The sequence below is a fragment of the Saccopteryx bilineata genome, chromosome 10 (assembly GCF_036850765.1).
Source record: "Saccopteryx bilineata isolate mSacBil1 chromosome 10, mSacBil1_pri_phased_curated, whole genome shotgun sequence".
Taxonomy (NCBI): domain Eukaryota; kingdom Metazoa; phylum Chordata; class Mammalia; order Chiroptera; family Emballonuridae; genus Saccopteryx; species Saccopteryx bilineata.
This window is the reverse complement of record NC_089499.1, coordinates 66320098-66343291: the sequence shown is the minus strand read 5'-3', so window position 1 is coordinate 66343291 and position 23194 is coordinate 66320098. Positions and strand designations below refer to the sequence as shown.

The 23194-nt window shown below is 42.0% G+C and overlaps 1 protein-coding gene and 1 non-coding gene across 19 annotated transcripts in view; one reads left to right on the top strand and one right to left on the bottom strand.

The window, feature by feature from the left end:
- FOXP1 (forkhead box P1) overlaps window positions 1-23194 on the bottom strand; it is a 671570-nt gene that overhangs the window by 21174 nt on the left and 627202 nt on the right. For 16 of the 18 annotated variants that reach the window (XR_010727343.1, XM_066245805.1, XM_066245816.1 and 13 more), the window contains 3 exons: window positions 11088-11171; window positions 677-878; window positions 492-571 (listed from right to left, as the gene is read on the bottom strand). Coding sequence is in view for 17 of the 18 variants with exons in the window: in XM_066245805.1 (XP_066101902.1) it covers window positions 492-571; window positions 677-878; window positions 11088-11171 (366 nt within the window). In the remaining variant the exon portion in view is untranslated. The remainder of the gene's footprint in view (window positions 1-491; window positions 572-676; window positions 879-11087; window positions 11172-23194) is intronic. The other 2 variants (XM_066245813.1, XM_066245820.1) reach the window with 1 other exon arrangement.
- Window positions 19686-19761, top strand: TRNAN-GUU (transfer RNA asparagine (anticodon GUU)). Its single transcript has one exon. It is a non-coding gene; the product is annotated as a tRNA-Asn (tRNA).

Sequence of the window (23194 nt, the reverse complement as noted above, 5' to 3'; positions counted from 1 at the left end):
AAAGGTCTCACAAAATGATCTAAGATTAATGGTTGTATTTAACAGTTCAATAGCAAAATCCAAAATGAAATTATCTAATTGTTTTGAGTTTTTATTTCTGTTTCCGTACAGAAATATTAATTTATTAGTCACTCATAAAGCAGAATCAAAGTGAAATGCAAAACATTTCACTAGCTGATTAAAGCTCAGTAATTATTTAGAGCTCAGATTAATTCTAGGGATCAGAGATTACTGTAGCTTGTGATAATTGACTTGCCATCTTTAAACAGGCTCATTTTCACTGTTGTGTGAAATGAATTTCCTAATAATCACATCGTATTGTAATACTTAATCAAAAGCAATTATGTTATATATTGCAGTTTTAAAAAAACCTTATAGACAAGGTTTTAGCATGCCTGCATACTAAACAGTTTTAAATCTATTTCATCAATATATCAATGTATCCGTACACTTTTTTAAATATAATTTCATATGCTGTGTTATTTACTTACCTGCCTAATTAAAGATGCATATGTAAATGGTGGTCTAACTTCTGCATTCTTGTAAAATTCTTGGTTCTGCGCAATATCTGCTAAATAAGAATCATTGTCATGTTAATCACCACTTTTAAAAAAAGAGACCGGTCTACAAAAATTGTATATTGTAATTCTCCACGAGGTAAAAATAGAGTACCTACCTGAAGAAATGGGTACATTGTATTTGTCTGAGTACCGCCTGCGGATAGGTCCCACCGTGTGCATGCTGGTGGTGGTGATGACGGAGGGTCCTTGGGTGACAGGAGTAATGGGGGCAGTTGGGGTAGTTGGAGTATGAGGTAAGCTCTGTGGAGAAGCCTCTGGTGCAGACTTAGAGAGTGTGACACTTGATACCAGATTGAGCTGTGAGGAAAAGAACAATTCTTAGAAGACCTTAAAAAAAAGAAAAAAGAAAAACAGAGCAACCAGGAAAGCATCTAAAATGTGGCAGAAATAATACAGGAAATACTTGGCTGGCTTTATTTCTCTACATAGATGTTTCTAATCAATTGAAATATGAGGTGAGTTCCCATGTAAATACAACTCACTTAGAGATTGGCTGGGATATGTCGACATACGCGTGAGCTCTCCAAAAGAACTTGGTACATACAGTGTGCTATTACAAGTGAGGAACTGTTCTTACTTAATGTTTAATAGAAAAACTTTTACTTAATTTTAATGAATTTGAATTTAAATAGCTACGTGTAATTGGTGGCTACTATATTGCAATTCACAGTAAAACGTCTTGGATGGGAAGTGCTAAACCACACAAGTATGTCTGGCCCACGCATGAATGGAAACCAGTCGCCCGGACCCAGTGAGCCGGCATCTCCCTCCACCAGCCACCGAGACTAATTCGTGACTCTACCAAACATGGGATTGGAACCCATTAATTTCAAAAGTCTATATAGTATGAGAGATATAGAACTGTAAAATTTTTGCTGAATTATCTTCCCCTTCAGGTTCCAAATGTTCACTAATAAATACTGGAACAATCTATTACATCAAGTAGGAAAACGAATACTCTTTATTTGAAGTAATATAGAGGAAAGTCAGTATTGTTTGACTCTTTCTTACCAGTTTAACTTTCAAACTGAAGCACTTGGCTTATTAATACTGGAAAACAGGAGTATCCCCCCATCCTACTTTCCTAAAATTTGTTGTTACAGAAATATTAAGTCTGGCTGTGCTAAAGAACTTGATCATTTTCAAAATATTTATTACAGTTTACACAGAATTGCTAACTCAGATATATACAGTTGGCCCAAATCCAAGAAACTTCAGCAGAGTGGGCTTACTTGGTAACATTTTCTCAAACTGTATTTCAAATCACTTCACAAATAGATCTGCTTCACCATCACAACAGTCTTAGTCCAAAGCATTATTTGTGGAAGGTATTCAGAATGAGATTCCTCTGAGATCATAATCAAAGAACTTAATAAGAGAGTGTTACAATGTATTTAGACAACTCAACTTTACTCATACTCCAGTAATGAAAAAGGCCATGAGAAACTTCTCTAATATGTTTAGGAGAATTCCATAAAAAAGCAATAAATTAAAAAAAAAAAAGATAAAAAATCAGGGAAATATTAATGGGAAAATGTAAATACTGTATTGGAAACTAAATGTTGGGTTCCAAGGTTTTAGTTTTACTTTTTATTAAACCCCCCTTCCCCTGAAATGCTGACTCAGTTAACAGAACAAACACTCCACCACCCCAACCCCTACGCCTGAGAAGAACCAGTGATGGCGGCAGCACTGCCTGACAAACGCCAGGCATGCTGGGCAGGTATGGGAGGTGCTGTCTATTCGCGCTGGAGACAAGGCTTCATGACACACATTTGCAAACTGAGTGTCCACTGTTTGCAGTTCAAAGCAGCCTCTGTGGATGGAGCAAGGCGGAAGGCTACAAAGGAGCTGGTGGGAAGGCTGGGGCTGACTTCTTGCCCTTGGGCCTTTATCACTGATCAAGTGCAGAAACTATGTATAAGCATCAGTCCAATCAAAGAGTCAAGGAAGTTAGTGGAAGGTAGAGTATGAGAGCTAAAGCTCATAAATACGCAGCTGTTCAAATTCGGAGGCCACCACACTTAAGAATATCTGAACACTCCTGCAAAGTCATGGACACCATGTGTAAAAGCCACATTGTAGCCTGACCAGGTCGTGACACAGTGCATAGAGCATCAGACTGGGACCCAGAGGACACAGATTTGATACCCTGAGGTTGTCGGCTTGAGCACAGTCTCACCAGCCATGAACCCAAGGTCGCTGGCTTGAGCAAGGGGTCACATATGAGAAAGCAATCAATGAACAACTAAGGTGCCACAACAAAGAATTGATGCTTCTCGACCCTGGCTGGTTAGCTCAGTGGTAGAGTGTTGGCCTGGCATGTGGAGGTCCTGGGTTCGATTCCCGGCCAGGGTACACAGGAGAAGTGTCCATCTGTTTCTCTACCATTCCCCTTCTCCTTTTTTCTCTATCTCTCTCTTCCCCTTCTGCAGCCAATGTTCCAACTGGAGCAAAGTTGGCCCAGGCACTGAGGATGGCTCCATGGCCTCTGCTTCAGGCGCTAGAATGGCTCCAGTTGCAGCAGAGCAACGCCCCAGATGGGCAGAGCATCACCCCCTGGTGGGTATGCCAGGTAGATCCCGGTCAGGCGCATGCGGGAGTCTGTTTGTCTGCCTCCCCCACTTCTCATTTCAGAAAAATACAAATAAATAAATAAATAAATAAATAAATAAATAAATAAATAAAATAATTGATGCTTCTCATCTCTCCCCCTTCCTGTCTGTCTGTCCCTATCTGACTCTCTATCTCTGTCACACACACACACACACACAAGCCACATTGTAAACTACCAGCTACTGTGTGGTTTTTCACTTAATTCTCATACCATCAGTAAGATTTAAGATGTTATCATTTGCTTATTACTGTTATTATTGCTTATTTTGCAGATAAACTGTGGCTCAGGAGAAGTTAAATAACTTGCCCATATTCACAACCTGGACCCAAAGTCAAACACAACTTGTGATTCTGGGCCTTTTCTATATCTTCTTTCTATGCTCAGTTAATGGGAAAAGGAAACACTATCCAGTTTCATTCTTCTATAGGTTCATTTTTGGAAAGGAGTAGGTAAATAGCTTTTGTCCTGGTTTCTAAATGATATTCAGCAAATATTACTGAGCAAATACCAGGCACTTGGTATCGAACTAACAAAAACTACAGTAACAAAACATGTAACTGTTGCCCTCAAAGAACTTCCCATCAAATGAAGGCACTGCTCAAAGAAAATATCTACAACCAACATTAAACAGTTCTGAGGACTAACTCTGCTTCTGGCTTCTCTTTCCATTTTACAAACATTACCCTAAACACTAGGACTTTCTTAAAAATGTAAATGAAATTTTAATATAAACACAATGTCCTTGAAAGATATACATGCTCCTTTCGAGTTCCGTGGAAAAGCCCACCAAGTCCATGGTGTTCTTTCCAGTCTAATTGCCAAAAAAACAAGGCTCGCACAGCCACTGAGGATGTGAACCATGTTTGGTGTGCGCTCACATACAAGAGTTAACAACAGGTCACACTGGATAATGCCGTAACATGGAAAAAGAATCTGACTTCTGTTTCTTCTGTTAAGGTCTCAACACTTGGAGCATTTCTACTGAGAAAATAAAAACGGCAAAAAATAAAATCCTGCCAGGTTAGCACAATCCATGGAGGAAAAAAAAAAACCCAGCAGAATTTTCTGGAGGCTTTTGAATGTCGGTAGCAAGCAGAAATAAACAGCCAGAGGAGAGAGCAGAGACAGGGGACTTCCCAGGCTTGACAAATGACACCATGATCCACACCCACTGCTGGGCTGTCTCTAATAAGCCACAGAGGAAGCAGCCAATCTCAGCTAATTACCAGATAAAAATGTATTGTAAGAACTCTAATTAGGAAATGCGGGTGGAGGTGATCTAATGATTAAATGCTGCATTGGAGAGGCCCCACCCTCAATGTGCAGTGGTGCAGGATGTCACCGGAATATTTTGTAGAAACAGTACCTTTATTTCATAGAGGGGAGGTAGTAATATTTGTAATGATGGCTAGGAGGTAAGCTAATGAAGAGAGTCACTAAAAGGAAGAGGGTGGCCGAGAGCAGCTGTGACCGCTCTAACGCCAAGTGCCAAGTCTCCACAGAGGGGCTGCAGCCAAGTGGAAAATTTCTGCCTGACCTCTGCCCTCGCTATTAATTTGCAGGAAAACTAATGACACATATACATATTCCCACAAAATTGTTCTAATTGCTAATTTGCCAAAGGAGCCCAGATTCCAAATCCAACATGACTGTGGCCTGTGAGAGAAGAGAGAACAGGGGCTGTCAACTACAGAGGATGCTCTGCCTCACGAGACTGTGAGAGCTGAACCAACAAGTTAATGAAATGTCAACCTTGTCAACTGCAATAGAAGTTTCTTAACTTTTAAACTTTTGTTGATGATCACATGCTTGTCTTGAGGGGAAGCCATCTTGGGGAAGGAGGTCACAAGGGGACAGATCAGACCAGGGTAGGGGAAAGGCTCAACACAGGCTCTCTGTTCATACCTGCTCTTTTAATTAGAGTCTGTCTAAAAAAAAATTACAGACTCAGAACAGAAGAGCAAATCGGGAACAGTGTGGCTTTTGCTATAATCATGAAATATTCATCTTAACTGTAAACTATTAAATCTTACTCTATTCGTCAATTTGAAGTGAAGGCCTTGCACTTCGGTTTCTGAATGCAGTGAAGGTTTCAAAGGTGGTTTTTTTCTGGGGCACAGAGCAGGAAGGGATTGGACTGGGAGGGTTTCTTTTCCTATTTTTCTTATTGTGTTCATTTTCTATTTAGAAAGATGTTGCTATCTTTAGAACGTTAGTAACTCTGATATTTCTACATGGCAGGCTCCCATCATGTGATGAATTCAGCAAAGATAATCTCTTTGAAGCTCTGGCCAAAACTTAAATTCTTATGTCACTTAAAATTGCTGTGGAGTTTTATTTTTTAAATTTATCTGTGCTTATGAACATTGCTAGGGGAGGACTGTCCTGGAAGTCTCACCAGGCTAACTAACTCAGCTTTCTAATATTCTTAGTCCATCTGCAGAAAACCAATCTTTACTTTTTAAACAGTAACCTCCTCTCTCTTTTAAAGATCATGAGTCATTACCATTTTTAAAAAATAAACAAACTTCTGATGCAAACCCGGACAGAAACGGACTTGTCGTCAAGTATTCCCATTAGAACTCATTTTTATTTTTGTTTATGTTCTTGTCTCACACAAGAACAGATTCTGAGAACAAAGGACAAATCTGAAACCAAGATGCCCAGGGACCTACCCAGCTGCTTAGCAGGGCTTTTAGGCTCACAGAACTCGTTTTTCTGCTGTTGGTTTTACTGGCCTGAGCGGGGTCAGGTCCTGCTTTAACAGCGCGAAATTTCTCAACATGAATCACTTTTGTTCAGAGAAGGCCTTTCTGAGGCTGAGGAGACATTCCCAGACCGTGGGAGGCTAGGACACAGTGGCAGCAGGGGGCTTTTGTTCCCAGCCTGTGCCTTCCTTTGACAGCTCAGCCTGGCCCTGTTATGGTGCTAGAGCCGGGGCTGGTGTCACTAACAGTGACACTCAAAATGGAAACACCCGCATGGAGTGGATAGGGGGACTTCATGAGAAACATTGTATGAATATCTCTGGCTGCCTGATACTGTCTCAGCTACAGCCAGGCTGCAGCAGCCCGAAGGGTTTGGCTGTTTCTTTCGAGTTAAAATAGACGCCCGCTATTTCAGAAACAGTTCTAATTGCTATGATTAGAGGAAAAGAGAATGCATAAAAAGGAAAATCCAATACTGCATTTTCACTTCAAATATCCAAGTTCCTCTAAGTGTTTTATAACATCTCACAAGGAGGGATCCACGACCTGCACTGTAATTACCTGCACAACAAATCTGAAGGTTTCTCTGAGAGCAGGGGTGTTTTCTGGTGTGCAGGAATACCCTAGAGCCAAGGGCACTCCTCGTGCACTCAGTATTAGAGAGTATGATTTACAGTATTTTCCTGACATAATGATAGTGGAGTCTTTTAAACAACTTAATAAAGTTGTAAGTAACACAGACACCCTTCTTCTCGTTCCCATCCTGTTCTCCAAGCTGCCCCTCCCCTCCCCTCCCAGGAAACGGCGTGGCTTGTTCTCCGTGGAGCATGCATAAAGATGTCATGTGTGGTGTTTACTTTGACAGTGTTATTGAGTTTGGAACAAAAGAATATCAATCATACCCTTCACGATAGTTTACTATTGTCTAATTTCTCATGTTTGCGTCTCTAAACACAGAAAAGAAGAATCTTTTAAAACTCAAAACACAACAATTTGGATTTCTAAACACCAGTCAAGAGAGGCTTTTCCCACTGAATGTGCTTGACCGCTAGGACATACAGTTGGTCTGGGAAGCGCACACTCTTTCTATCAGGGCCCACCTTGGACACCATGAAAAGCAGGAAACGCTTGTTGTGGCTGATGTCGGCTGTTTCTTAACTTCCTCCACACTGCTCATCCTACACTTTCCTCAGACACACAGACAAGGCGCCTACTCTTAGCCCAATGAAACGTTCATGAGGCCGACTTCCTTCCATTTCTACTATTCACCTAGGTTTCATCTCATCTGTTACTCCATCCGGAAGTCATCCTGGACCCCACCAACCAAAATAGCTCCGTCTTCTACTCACATACAGCACAACTCACCCAGTGAGAGCATGACTAAGAGAGAGCGAGCATTATTTATTTGTTAGTTGTCCCACAAACTCCAAACACCTCAACAGCAGGAATGCCTGCAGCTTACTTCCCTACTGTTTCTATGCAGTGTGCTCAGTAACTGTGTATTTGTTGATGCAATAGCTTGATTTTAAACGCAACCTGTAGTTTGAATCGTGGGTATAATTTTTTTGGCGTGGAAGATTTTATAGCAAGCAGGAAGAGATGCTATTGAAGGGGCCCAAGGACTAAGTAGACTGTGAACTTATATTCCAGTGCACCAATTTGCATCCCCGTGTGGGTGAGCTCAGATCCACTTCTAAAAACTTGGGGTTTGTCTCGAGATGAGCATATCCTCTAACTAGCCAAATGTGCAGATGAGTTCCACAACAGCACCCAGAAAAACACCATCTATGAGTTGATATAAGAACTATCCAAGAAGGGGGACTGGCTGGACGATTGGGTACAACAAATGACACCACCCAAATAGCATTTAGTGAAAAGCAACATATATAGCAAAGCATTTTATCACTTAGTAACTAAGAATAAAATAAACATGAAGTTCCTTTCAAACAGAAATAGAAAAAAGCCCTGGCCGGTTGGCTCAGCGGTAGAGCGTCGGCCTAGCGTGCGGAGGACCCGGGTTTGATTCCCGGCCAGGGCACACAGGAGAAGCGCCCATTTGCTTCTCCACCCCTCCGCCGCGCTTTCCTCTCTGTCTCTCTCTTCCCCGCCCGCAGCCGAGGCTCCATTGGAGCGGAGATGGCCCGGGCGCTGGGGATGGCTCTGTGGCTTCTGCCTCAGGCGCTAGAGTGGCTCTGGTCGCAACATGGCGACGCCCAGGATGGGCAGAGCATCGCCCCCTGGTGGGCAGAGTGTCGCCCCCTGGTGGGCGTGCCGGGTGGATCCCAGTTGGGCGCGCATGTGGGAGTCTGTCTGTCTCTCCCTGTTTCCAGCTTCAGAAAAGATGAAAAAAAAAAAAAAAAGAAATAGAAAAAAGGCATACACCTACGGGCAAGCAAGGCTATAACAGCAAAGTCCCCATCTATGGTTACATTTGAATGCAGGTGACTGCTTATTTCAAATCAAAGATTCTACAAGAATATGCATCTGAATATACACTGTGCATTCTATTACTTAAGGTGAAATAAATTAATTACAGGCAAAAGGGAGTACCTTGCACATTAGACTCGATCACCAGATAGCTCTCTATCACCAAAGCTGAAAGAATCAAGGGCTTGCTATGCGTGTGTGCCTTTTTTTAACCATTTTTGGGGGCAAGGAAGTAAATTTATGTAAAACACTATGCGTCTATCTTTTATAATTAATTTCCCAATGCCTTACCTATACACATTTTAATAATTTCTGATTTATAAGATGGTATCTATAATAAAATTTTCTATTTTCCAATAAATGTAAAGAAGGCAGCTTCACTGCAGCAACAGTTACACAATATCTGCTTGTCAGGCACCAATTTTTACTTCTTATATATAAGTTAAAGGATCAGGAATTTATAATGCTGCCTGTGAAGAGAAACACTTTTCATACACAAATGTGATCTTTTTATTTTTCAAAGGGTAATACAACAGTTCATTTACATAAACTAATCCAAACAATCTATGTATTTGACAATGGCAAACCTCACACAGACGGCCTATTGTTGGTTTACATCTTGGAGTCCTTTATACTGGCTTGTAGCGCTGCTCTAGCTGTCAAAGGTTTGACTTGGACTCTAAATAAATGGTTATAGAAGTGCTGTGCGGCGATATTGGACTTCTTTGCAAAAGAAAACCTGCTGCGTATGAATTCAAAAGCTATTAATTTTTCAGTCAAAAATATTCGTGCCTATTTCTTTTAATAAAGAAATACTGTGCTGAGCTACTAAGAGATAATGTTGACTAGTGGTAGAGAATTTTCAATAGAGCAGTTAAAAATAAATTTAGTAGGAGGTCCCCTTCAAAGTTATAATTTTCTAGAATGTAAAACATTTTTTTAATGCCAATCAAGACAAACCTTCCTTCCTTGTGCATTTCCCCCGGGACTGCTTTTCCATGTTTACTTGATACTTACCACTGCTCCTCGCAGAGCTTCCCAAGGGTCCCTTTGGGCCTCTGGAGGCGGACTTAGATGGTGCTCCCTGCCAACACCCCGCTGAGTGCCTCTGGGGTTCGACAATTTCTTCTCTAGTTTTATCCTCTCACTTCCCCCCAAGAAGTCTTATGATCCAAACTGAGGCCATTCCTAGAGTCCAAACATTATTCTATCATTGTCTTTAGTCCATGAAGGAAGTAGAAGACTATCTCATTCTCTCCCTTGTTGCTAGGTTTAAAGACTCACACCCTTCATCCTGGGAGGAACCATTTCCCTCCAAACAAAAGCCTATGAACACTTTCAGAGTTTAAAGGTGATCAGTTTCCTACAGAACGGGCTATGCCCCCTGGAGAACTCAGTCACTTCGCGGTCACACTATTTTGCTTAGCTGAGAGTTTATATGATTTCCAGGATCCTTGTTAAAGGAGGGATTGAGAGAAACAGCAAGAACAGCACAGGTGACTACTGATTCCACACATACTGAGTGGCCTGTTCCCCCCCCCCCTTTTCAGTAGCCTGCATACTCAGTCCTACAGCCACTCACTGTACAATACATGGAAACTAAAGCTGTTTCCGAGTAAAAATAAATGTGCAAAGTGTTTAATGATTTTATGTCCTATATCTAGGTAATGTGCTCTGCTTCAGACATTAATTTTGTCTGCCAACTGCATCCTGGCAAGCTACCATATTTGCTGGTTAATAGTCTGACTCCGTTTTATTTCTATCACCATAAATCATACATCTATGGGTGTATGTTTGCTTTATTTATAGAAAAAAATCAGTCTAAACAGATCAACCCATACTCTGCCATTATGCTGCATCATTGCATGTTGATTAAAATTGCTGGTACTAACTATGGATTGTCAACGCTCAATTAATTTCCACACAGCAACTCCATGCAAAATCAAATAAAGGCAGTGTACCTTTAAATTTTACAAATCTTAAAAATCAAGAAGCAAAGCAACTCTCTTTTTTTAAATAATTGGTTGAAAGTACTAGGAGACTTTAAAAAATATAAGTATATGAAAAAATACAACTATTTAAGAGATCAACCCAAGACAGGAGTTGGGGATACCATCTTTCCTGTTTGATCTTAAACTGGCCTGAATGGCACTCCTTGAGGTCAAGAAAAAGGGAACAAGGCAAGAAAAGAGGGATTCCTACAATTCAATGTAATTTCAGCGTACCACGTTTGGCTTCCTCAACTGCGAAGGAGTCGTGTTCCCTTCAAACTCTTTAGATGCGCTCTACAATTTTAGCGGCTAACTGCTCTGACGGTTGTCTCCTTTCTCCGTCACACTCAGACTGGACTGCCCCTCCCTCCGTTTCTCTACTCACTGTCTCTCAGCTCCCCTAGGCTACTAGGCCTTCATCTTCCTTCATGGCTGGGCTGTCTTCTCTCTGCATCGCTACCATTCAGAAAGCTTCTTTCTTTTCTCTCCCAGTGAATTCTCATAATATATTTTAGTACCTCAGTGCAGCGTCCATCACCTGTCCCAAAGAAGAGCTGGCTGTTTGGGCCTCATGAACCAGGACTGTGCCCGCATAAATATTTATTTCCCCAAATGCCTAGCACAGTGTCCTCTTTATAAAACGTTACCACGGCCAACTCAACTCAAAGCTTCTCCTCCTCAAAGTTACCAGAGTGGCCATGTTCCCACAGAGGCACACAGGAAACACTGCTGCCTCTTCCCTCTGGTGTCGCTCAGTACTTACGGGCTGAGGGGCAGTTTTCGGTTCCGTGGACTTCACGTGCAGATGGGTCATCATGGCTTGCAGGCGTTCTTTGTCTTTCGCAAGCTAGTTGGGAGAAAACGCTTTGTTACTTTGAATACAGATGTGAATATGCTGTTACTATTACATACCAGGACATCTAAAATGATATTTTCCAAATTAAACTACGGCGCCATCACACATGACAAAATATTTTTCATTGCTTAATCATTCTGAGATCTGTACGACTACTGCCAAAACTCCAAGTAACTGAAGGTGTCGGTGTGAGATTTCTCAACACAAGATACATTAACCTTTAACTGGGAAGTTCTAGACCTGCTGGCACCAAGAAGTCCCGTGTAACACAGACAGCTAAAAGACAAAAACGTGAATCATGCCTATTAACCAACCTTATTCATGAGGAAGCCAAAAGAAAATGACCTAGGTAGCTAAAAGTTGTAAAGTCATCTGCTGTGTTGTGGGAAAAACTGCTAGACAGATGGGTTCATTTATGCAAAATTAACTCCATCTTTCCTAGCAGGTAGACACAGAGTAAGACAGTGCTGACAAGCAGTACCATCAGCAGGGCAGATGCAGGGCTACAGGGTTAAGATTCTCATTTTCCAATGAACGCAGAATTACGCTTCCTCATTTATTCAGTTTATAAGTACCTACACCATGTGCTAGTTTCCCATCCTCATTCTCCAGACCATGATCTTTGGAAGGCACAGGAGGTTCTAACTGATGCACATGTCAGGGACTCAATTATTATTTATTGGATGTTACTTTACTTGCTTAATGCTTACCTTAGTCTGTATTTTCAATAGTTCAAGACAGATGAGCATAGGGTACATAATAATTAGCTCTGTGAAAAAAGTGGGAAGTATATTCCTCTCAAATAATGGTAGAGTTAAGAGAATAGCTGAGGAATTTTGGGAAACTGTATAAGAGATTTAATGAGATAGAGGGAGATAGAGAAAGAGAGGGGGGGAAGTGGGGGAAGGGGAAGAGAGGGAGCAGGGAGAGAGAGAAAGAAGAAGCAAGAGAGACACACAGAATTGAGGAGGGACTCATTTCTTCTCTATCACATAATTAACCTTAAATCTTTCAAAATATCTATTGTTTTTTTAAGTCTAAAATTATTCCAGAATCACAATCAAGTAAGGCATTATGAGTAGGGAATTTCTAAGGGAGAAAGCATTTCAGGAACTGGGGAGGCAGTGGCCGGGGCCGGGGACCCAGCCGGGGAAGCAGCGCCAGCGTCCCGGCGGGATGACTCAGGCCTGAGCCCTATCACATTTGATTTTCTTTCTTTTTATTCCCTTGTGGTTCAGGGAGGAATAAATTACAGGGACAGAAAAAAGCCCTAAGTGTTAGCATTTATCTTTCAACAAACAGGAAATGAAAATGATACCATATTAGGAACCACTCTGTGTTGTCACCCTCTGCTCTTCAGCGAGTTATTGGGCGGCCAAACGCAAGAGGCCCTGACACACAAACATAATGCTAAAGGAATCCAGTTTTCCAAAGTGGCTCCGTTAGAACAATTAAAATGTTAGCAGTGACAGTTTTTTACAGTTCTTAGTGTTGTGTTTTTTTTTATGTGAGTGCTCTACATTTTTAGATGTTAAAAGTAAAACATTCTTAATTTTAAAAAATGTTTTGTTTTAAAATGATACTGGGGCAGAAGGAAAGAACAAGTAGCCTGCTACAGTGAACATCACAAATTCAAGGGTGAGAGGTGATCATTACTGAAGAGTCTGGTGAATTTTAATTGTGACAATTTGGGGGTAAACACTATTGACATAGTAATCACCAAGACCAAGGTAAAAAAAAGAAATCAAAATTCTCAGCGTCAGAAAAACCACCAGCTCTCGATCCCGTCCGTCGACATGTGCGCAGGCTGAGCTGCTCACGGCCAACACGGCAAGCACACGCCTAGCCCTGTACACAGCCCTGGAGGCCACTGCCAGAGGGCACATGGTATTTTTCCACAAGAATAGTACTTAAGACTTCAATGTCCATTTTGAGAATTATTCAAGTTCCTGGTTTTGCCTCAACCTCAACTTCACTTACATACGATGGACAAGGTAACAGAAAAAGGCAAAATTCAAGTTTTTGTGTTGTTTAATTAGTGCAAACTTGCATTTAACGTATCCTACATGAGCTTTGAATTTGTATCATCAATTCTAGCTTTAACACAAAGTGTTTTAACAGTTACAACAAAAAATCCTGGCAGAATTTGCTTTTTTTTTTTTTAGCAAAATGGGTAAACATTCACACCTATTGAAACCACATCCTCTCTCTATAGTCTTGCATTTATAATTCTCACTGGTTATTCAAAAAACTTGCACACTCTTTATTCCTTTTTATAGCGTCATTCTCTGAGCTCACCCATCTATTTCCCATCTATTTTCATGGCATCCTTTCATTATAATGAGACTACAAACACTTAATATTAGCAAGCCCATCCCAGCATTCTCTCATAAACTGAATCTCATGAAAAGCAAAGAAAAAGAAGATGAGAAATTCAGTACAAAGTTCAACTAAAAATCTGGTTGGAAATTTTGGTAAAAAAAAATTATTTTGATATTCGAAGAGAATGACTTTCTAGAAGTTTTCTGGTGGGTAGGGGTGGGGGTGTTGACAAAATAATGATGACCCCGCTTTGGGGAGTATTGGTTTAAATCAGCGAGTCTGTACACCAATTCCAGAGTGTGACAGCAGACTGGAAACGAGAAAGGGCTCCTGATTCTGGGCACAGCAAGTAACCTTTTTAAGTGTTTAGTTCTCCTGGTAAATCTGGAACAATATTTCTGAACCTGAAGGGCTGTTTTGAGGAGGAGGAAAATTCTTACACTAAGTTCAGCTCATACAGCCTACTGCTTCATATACTCAAAAAAATTTTTTTTCTTTAAGGAAAGTTAAATCAGTGAGGTCTACATAGACTTCTGGCTAAATATGTGTTTGGAATTGGGATCAACACAACAGGGGTTTGATGGGGCTTGCACCTGGGCTCACTGGGGAGGGCATCATGGTGCTTTAAAGAATAGAACAAAGTCAGGAGAAGATGAAGCGCATTTCTTATTTACTTATTGTAGCTTTCCCTCATCCTAGCAAATGCATTCTCCTTCTTGGCTGATATAGGTCACTCCCTCTGCTGTTAACCATGGCCTCAAATTAGGTTTTAGACAGTCCAGGCTGTGAGAGACCAGAACATGTGTGTTACCCTGAACCTACTGATAAGTGCCTAAGGCTAGGAGCTCCACTGAACATCTTCAAAGATAAAAACTAAGGAGATTAAACCCGTTCTTTGAGCAGAGAAAAGGGAACACGGTTTCGGGTTCATTTAGCATAATCATTTTATATGCTGTCAGAAGGACTAATCATTTTAAGCCCAATTTGGAGGTTCTAACTTGTGAGAAATTTTTTTTCCTAAAATAAATGAAGGACTCTGGGTGTGTAAAAATATAGAAATTATTGAGGACAGATGAGAAAAAGAAGTCAAGTCACTCATTCAATTTCACAAAAGCCAAGACGGTGGTGGCTATTTCAAGTCCTCTAGTCCTTTTCCCATATTTTATAGTCAGGGAAATGGAGAACCACTGGGTGGATTTACCCGAGGTTATAGAGCTGAGAATGGGCAAAATAAAATAGAATCCCAGTTAGAGGAGGCTCGTTCTGACTTCCCCACACTGGTGTGATCAGAGAACACACCCGGGACACTCACTGGGAAGGCCCCACACTCAGCCGCTGGTGGGACCCTCGGAGGAGGGGTGAGTGTGCCTGCCAGTCTGGATGATCTCTGTGCAACAGTGAACCTTAACTGCCAGGGGTTGTACGTAAACTTGCTAAGCCCAACACTCCAATGAGGCAAGTGGGAGTAGGGAGTCTGAATGAAGACCACAGTGGCCCAGGTTTAATAATCCTCTCTTCCACAGGCTGAGTATGCCTCAGACACGGCTGTCTAGGTTTTCTCAGTAGTTCTCTATACAGAGATGATATAAACAGAACTGACTGGGGCACAGTAACATGTGCTCCGAAGAAGAAAACAAGAGGAAAAAAAGAAAAAAAGCACTGGCTGGAAGAGGTAGAAGTGAAATTCTTCTACCAAACTGAGTATTTATTAAACGGTGATTATTCAACCCAATCATTAACTATGGTCATGCGCATACCTTCCAAACCTAGCACCAGTGGAAGCCTGTAAACGGTTTCTTTACCACCAACCACAGTTCTGAGGTGAAGGCAATCCAGGGCTCACTTCACCCCAACTGAAGAATTTCCCCCCTTTGATTGCACTCTGTCACCATCCCTACATGCCTTGCGTGCTGTTGTTAAAGACTCCCCTGACCTTTAAGGCAGACGCACACTAATACTCAGTCACAGTCTAGGAATTCCAATGCTCCCAGAGTTAGGCAGGGTTTTAAATTATGAAAACGAGTGTCTCAGTTTTCAAAGAGGGACGTGGAAGTGAGAAACCCAGAGTCTCTCTCTTCTTTTTCTTGGCTCTAGTCACAAAGCAGGAGCAACACACCGCTATGATGCGATTAGGCCCTCACTCCCCAGCATTCTCTGAGCTTAGTCAGAGGCATGAGGCTGTCGCCACTGCCACTGTCCTCAGTACTGCCCTGAATGGGGTTAGGAAGGTGCAAAGGGGGTCACATTAAGATAATATATTTGCCAAAAGTAGGAAGCTGGTGTGATAACAAATAGCATTGCTAATGGTAGAATAAGCACATGTGAAGTCCCTTCAGTAATTGATTTACGTTATGCTAATGTCTCTCTCTGCTACTGAATCCTATGCATTCCTCTCCCTGTTGACATTTTCTTCTTAGAGCTTATAATTCCTGGTTGAGAGAGCCAGGACCACTGAGCTCCCGCCTTGCCCTGCTGCATGGACTGCTCCAGGAGGCAGAAAAGAGAACAGCCCCAACAGTCCAGTTTTAAAACCAGTGATGTGCAACTCTTGGGTGTATGCACATAACCCACCAGGTCAGCACCACCCTGAACAAAACCAGCACTGGCACAGAAGGATGTCAGTGACAGCAACTGGGCTAGAATCCGGGGTGGGTGCTGTCCATTATTTACCACTGGCTTTGAACAAGTAAATGAGACCTTTTAAACCTCAGTTTCCTCATCTGTAAAGGGGGGGGGGTAGACTGAAAATAACTCCTCTAGACTCTAAGAGGCCAATTATTGTTAAGATCACCATCCATTCAATTGTAGCTTTTCAAAGAATAAGAAATACTACATTAAATATGCTCATTAAGTGTGAAACACATACTGATTTCCATTTGTTATCTTTTTCCCTTAAAAATGACTTAGGAGCAAGGAAATAGGGCAGAATGCAAGGACACTGAGGATACAAAGCATACAGAACAGCGCTCAGCATACAACAGGAGCTCAATAAAGATTCCCCTCAAGTGGTTTCAAGTTCCACTCAGACATAATGACAAGCAGAACAGGAAGCATTTCATAAATCTCTTCCACAGCCAATGGATTCAAATGGATCATTACAGAGACCAACTCATTCCAGTTTGCCCAGGACTTTCCCAGTTTTAAAACTGAAAAACCAAAGTCTCAGGAATTCCTCAGTCTCAGGCAAGCAAACTGCAATGTCTGGTCATTCTACAGTCAGGCTAAACCTTAAGTGGCTTCCCTGTCCTGGAATGTCCTTGCCAACTGCCCTTTCCTCTGTCACCGTAATGTCCTGCCCCCGCCCCCACAAACTCTGCCTGGTATGCATTTAGAGAAGTGCTAGTCCAACCCTCCCTCTAGGCTGCACATTCCAGAAAGGAAGAGGCCACCTTACTTGTCTGTTCAGTGCTTTGAATATAACAGGTGCTTAAGAAATAGTGACTAGATGGAATCAAATTATCAAATAATAAAAGCACATACCCTACATCCACAACCCCGTGGTTGACCCCCTTCCCTCAGGTGCTTTCAATATTCGCGTTAAGGGTCGACAGGTTGTGGGGCTGCAGGGTGCCTGTCCTGAGCCCTGTTGTCTGACACATGCTGAGCTATGGACATGACGAAAATGTCCAATCTCTAATGCTTCTTTTTCCTTTCATTCGAAAGCATCTTCATACATAAAAGAGAAATTGTGACACATGAGCGAGGTCATGTGGTCCTAGAACAGATTAAAACCAATACAGTATTTGTGGCCAGAGAACTGATCTACATCACGAACCTCTCAGCTTCCCAACAGTCCATCAAAAGACTTTTACTTTGTTGTCTGTTAAACTGAATAATTTTCCTTTTTTTCCAAAATGGAATTATGTTCTGGCCACTGAGATATCTTTTATGATTATCTCATCTAGTTTGATGATTGAGAGAAGTCCTAATAAGCATGTCCCATCAGAGTGAACCTAGGTAATTAGACAAATATAAATTTAAATCCCTGGGCCCAGGTCTAGCAGACAGCAGGTGCTCCACTCTCACAGGAAGTCCCAGTGCTTCCTCTGACCAGCAGTTGTGCTGGGTAACCCTGATTCTCCACTTGCTTCTAGTTTCGCCCCTATCTCTTGGTGGGAGGGAGCTGTACGTTTCTTGACAGCTACACCAGGCCTGTGGATCATGGTATTTTTTTCCTCTCCAGTGTTAACTCATTATGACACAGCATATCATCCAGGAGAATCTTTCAAAACAGAACATCTAACAAAAGATCTTTTAAAAGACATTCCCTGACCTCAAAAAGCCATATCCTTGACCCAAATGATTTCTATGGTGTCCATCTGTCTTCATGTGATGTGCCTAAGTGTACAATGTAAGTACCTCATATAACATCTCGGGTTTATAATGCTGGGCTTCCAGGTAACAGCTGGGGTTAACGCTCTGTCCATTGAAGAAACATCAAAAAAAATTTACAACTGTCTCTTTAATAATGAAATACACTAAGAAATATTCAAAAAGGATCTGAATACCCACTAAGATATCTTTCTGACCCGTCTTCCTGCTCAGTGAGAAAAGTCACAGGGTATAATGTAACATGAGAACTGAATTAACCAACCTTTCTGATAATAAGCTCTATATAAGGCATTCACAGCTATGAAAACACACATACTATATTTTGATATCTTCCAACAAAAGTAGTAAAAATACAGATGCATCTCAAACACCACACTAATTAGACAGCTCTAAGTCAGGCCCTTACCCATCATCTTGATTTCTGCCTGGTGGACTGAACTCTCATCATTAGAATCTGATTCAGGGGCAGTGCCGTTCAGCGGCCCAAGTGGAAGCATCTCCAGCCCCTGTCTCTTACGGCTAACCACGGTGATTCAAAAACTATTGCATCCAATTCTCAAGGGAGGCTTGACTACAGGTAAGCAATATGAGGGCCTTCTGTTTTGGAACAGAGCTGTGGTTTCTAGGGTTTAGATTCCAGTGGCTGGAAATGTATGCAGGACAGCATGCAGGCAGCTATCTCTAGCTTTGGTCACACCTGCTGCCAACTGACTGTCCTCCCAACTTCTCCCGTGAAATCCTTTCACAATGACTCTGTAGGGCACACAGAAATAACCTCTGCTAATCTCTACTGTATAACCCAATCCGAGCTCACTGGGTTTGTTTTTATGGCAGGGAATGGTGACCTCTTCCAGATGTAAACACCAGAGAGGAGCCTTGTGAGTTTGGTGGCAGGGAGAGATGGCTCCTTCCACTCTTAACACGATGCTCACCCTTTCGGAATTGTTCAAACCTTGATTGCTCCTTCCTCTAGTGCTCATTTGTGCAAAAGTTGTTCAAATTCAACTTAATAAATGGTAATTTCATAATGTACTTTGGGAAACTTAGAGGTTCCAGGATTTCCTGGACTGGTCAATGCCTTCTTTAAGGGAGACAGAGGTAGCTCTTGGGCCAGTCCTGTCCAGGGCATCCCTTCCAGATGAGGTGACCCCATTCTGCTGCTAGAGAACGAGGCTCTCCATGCCAGTGAAGTGGGGCCAGAAAACTGTTTCAGCGCAGAATGCCTCTACACAGACCTGGTTTCCCCGGCACTAGGTTCTATGAGAACAACTGCTGTAAGCTCATTAAAAAGTACCTTTCTAGACATGGGCACATGAAAAGGCAGTGTGATAGCAGGAACAAGGAAATGCTGCGCTTCAGAGACATAGGAGGCCTGAAAGGAGACTAGTTGTGAATAATATGTACCTTACCCAAACTCTCCCAAACATGTCAGGTCTCCAAACTAGGCTCACAGTCCCCTGATAAGGACTTATCTTACCACCACAGGACAAGGGTTCTTTAAATACTAAAAGCTATTGTGACCTGACCAGGCAGTGGCGCAGAGGATGGAGCATCAGTCTAGAATGCAGAGGACCAAGATTCAAAGCCTGGAAGGTCAGCAGCTTGAGCACAGGATCATTTGGGCTTGAGTGTGGGCTCACCAGCTTGAGCACAGGGTTGCTGGCTTGAGTGTGGAATCACAGACATGACCCCATGGTCGCTTGCTTGAGACTGGGGTTGCTGGCTTGAGCAAGGGATCACTGGCTTGAGCAAGGGGTCACTTGCTCTGCTGCAGCCCCCTGGTCAAGGCACATATGAGAAAGCAATCAATGAACAACTAAGGTGTTGCAACGAAGAATTGATGTTTCTTAGGCCCTGGTCGGTTGGCTCAGCGGTAGAGCGTCGGCCTGTTGTGCGGGGGACCTGGGTTCGATTCCCGGCCAGGGCACATAGGAGAAGCGCCCATTTGCTTCTCCACCCCCACCCCCTCCTTCCTCTCTGTCTCTCTCTTCCCCTCCTGCAGCCGAGGCTCCATTGGAGCAAAGATGGCCCGGGCGCTGGGGATGGCTCCTTGGCCTCTGCCCCAGGCGCTAGAGTGGCTCTGGTCGCGGCAGAGCGACGCCCCTGAGGGGCAGAGCATCGCCCCCTGGTGGGCAGAGCGTCGCCCCCTGGTGGGCAGAACATCGCCCCTGGTGGGCGTGCCGGGTGGATCCCGGTCGGGCGCATGCAGGAGTCTGACTGTCTCTCCCCGTTTCCGGCTTCAGAAAAGTACAAAAAAAAAAAAAAAAAAAAAAAAGAATTGATGTTTCTCATCTCTCTCCCTTCTTGTCTTTCTGTCCTTACTGTCCTCCTCTCTGTCTCTCTCTCACTAAAATAAATGAAAAAGAAAAAAAAAACTATTGTGTATTTCATCTGATTGAATAATAACCAATAGATAAAATCAGTTTTGGTTTGGGCCTTGCCTAGCACTGAAAGTCTCTTTCAACCACATGTCTGATATTTTCAAGAACCCATGAGTGTTAGCTAGCACTGCCTAATTTATGGACAGTGTCAATGGGAAATTATTTATTCAGTTTATTTTTCCTCCAGAGTGTAGAGAAACAGGGGGCAGCCCTATGTATTTAACTCACTCTGTACTCCTTGGAGTCTCCTGGAGGTTTCAGCTGCTACGGTCTCTGGGCAATGTCTGCTAATGCACGAGTCAATGAATGGATGAGTGAAGGAACATATCCCTCAGCTAACTCTTCATGACCCCAAATACCAGCAGGTACTTCGTCATGTGCAACTGCTGTTAAAGAAACCTGACCAATGTGGTGACTGGACAAATATTGTACACCAAGGCGAAGAAGGGAGAGGTAAGAAGAGGCGAGCAGACTTCTACGTAGCTAAGAAAATAAGAAAACAAGTTGCTAATAATGTGATGAAATTGTTTTCTGCTCCCGTTGGTCAGGAGTTGCTTGGCAAACTTCTTCTGCAAGGCCAGCCAGGGAGCAGATATTTTCAGCCCTTACGAGCCTAGGGACTGTCATAATTATTCAGTTTTTCTGTTGTAGCCCAAGAGCGGCCACAGATAATTTGTAAATGAATGGGCCATGGCCATGTTCCACTATAACCTTATAAACAAACACTGAAATTTGAATTTCATATAATGAAACCTTCTTTTAATCAGCCCCCTCCCCAACTATTCAAAACATAAAAAGCTTTCTAAGTTCATGGGACTATGGGACTTGGTCCATGGTCTGCAATTGTCAATCCGCTTTTGACAAGCACTATTTCAACACTCTTAACAATTCTTACAAGCTTCGAAAAAACCAAACCTTTCAGAATTTGCCTGTTTCCCTTCTTTAATCAAAGCAGATGCTCAAGTAAAAACGTTATTTAGAACATCACAATTATCTACCCCACAGTGCCTTTTGGACAGATGATCTTCTAGGATTCTTACCACAAACTGAAAAGTCTACCTTCAGTCTGATTTAGAGCTGAAGGATGAAGCTAAATCTATAAATAAATTAAATCTGCAAATAAAGAATCCTCACAGCAGTATATCACTATTCAGGCCACATCCACAACAAAACAAAACAAAAGAAAACAAAAACAAATAGACAAAAAACACTAACGCTGCCAGAAGGTAATCACTTCACTGACTAATACTCTTTTTTCTTCTCCTGCCTGCTCTTTGTAGAGAGTGAGGAATAATAAATGCAGCCAGTAACCAGTTCCTGAGTAAGTAACAGGGCCCACATTCAAGTCTGCAGTCTGGAGTATCTACTTGTGCAAAGCACAACAATAACTTTATTAGATCGTATGTTAGCTAATCATTAATAATTTAATTTCACCAATTAAATAAACAAATGCAGGAACTTTTATCACTTCATAAATACCACCACCAATACATGCAAATTCAGACTGAATTCAAATTTACGAGGGCTTACTACATGTCAATATAAGCAAACTTTGGGGGTGAAATGAATACACTACCTTTTTCCTTCCCAATAAACATGCTAACTTTAAAAATGTTTCCAAACACATAAAAATTTGGGGGTTTTTATGATGTGTGCCCTTTACTCATATAAATATCCTACTGTTCTAGTAAGTTTATAACTATCATCTAAACAGAAAAATATTAACTAGCTCAAGATAATAATTTTTGAGACAATCTTACTTTAAAAAGTGTAATTTGCCATATAATATGATAACTATTTTTAAAAAATCCTTTCTATTCTGAAAAGTCAAACAAAAAGTTTAAGTGCGTTTGGCTGATTTTTCTCTGCAACTATTTGAAGCTGTAAATGACTCAACTCAGTAAAATTCCAAATGTAATTATCTTCTGTACTTAGCCTAGGGCTCTCCATATATCTCAGCACTGCTGTCTTGCATACAAAATAGCCTTTTCGATGGCTGGTAACAATATAATGTACAACATTGTTTTAATTTTCCCTAGCCGGGCTAACCTCTCGCCTGCACTAAACCAGCCAGGGGAAGAAGCCAGCCAGTGAGTCATCAAGCACTCCAGCGCACTTTGGAACTTGGTTGCAGAAATGGGATTTGCAGGGGTCAGGCTTTTGCAATTGTACATTTTAATAATTTCCATTTCTGAACAATTTTTAATTTTAGAAACTAATTTTCCATTAATTATATCCAGAGTGAAATTATTGTTAAAATAACGGTAGTTCATAAACAAGTTAAATCAAGAAATGAAACTGACATGGAAAACGTCCTCCACCCCCATTCCTCACACTGGGATGCATAGCAAAACTGGCAGAAGTTTATTTTCTCTAGTCATAAAATACATTCAATATGACCTAATGGATTTCCAAGTACAATATTTTATATATATCTGTACACGTGTTCTGTGTGTGTGTCCGTGTACGTATTTCAAAAGTGTGCAATGAACTCTCCACTGCTCTGTTGTGGAGAGAAAGGGGACAAAGACAAACGAAGGGTAAAAGCAGTTTCTATTGACTCTGGAAGGCACGCTTGCATGTGTGCTCACTCGCCCAGTCTTGCTCACGCCCGCCTGCTCTCTCTCTATTCACATCCACTCTCTCCCCCACGCCAGGTTAACAATATCAGCAATGTAGAGGATTTAAATGAATAACAGATAATGAGAGGGAGAGGGAGAGGGAGGAGAGGGATAGAGAGAAGGGGTGAGGGAGAGGGGAGAGGGGAGAGGGGAGAGGGGGAGAAGGGAAGAGGAGAGGGAGCAAGAAAAAAGGCAAGGGCACTGGAAGAAATGAGAGTTGGCTGTAGGCACACAGACATACAGAACTCCAAAGAGCGAACTGAGGCTGAACTTTTTTCTAAGAGAGTAAAATCAATCAAATACAACAAGTTTGAGACCTTCCATTCTATAATGAGCGCACAAGAACTCACTGCAGAAC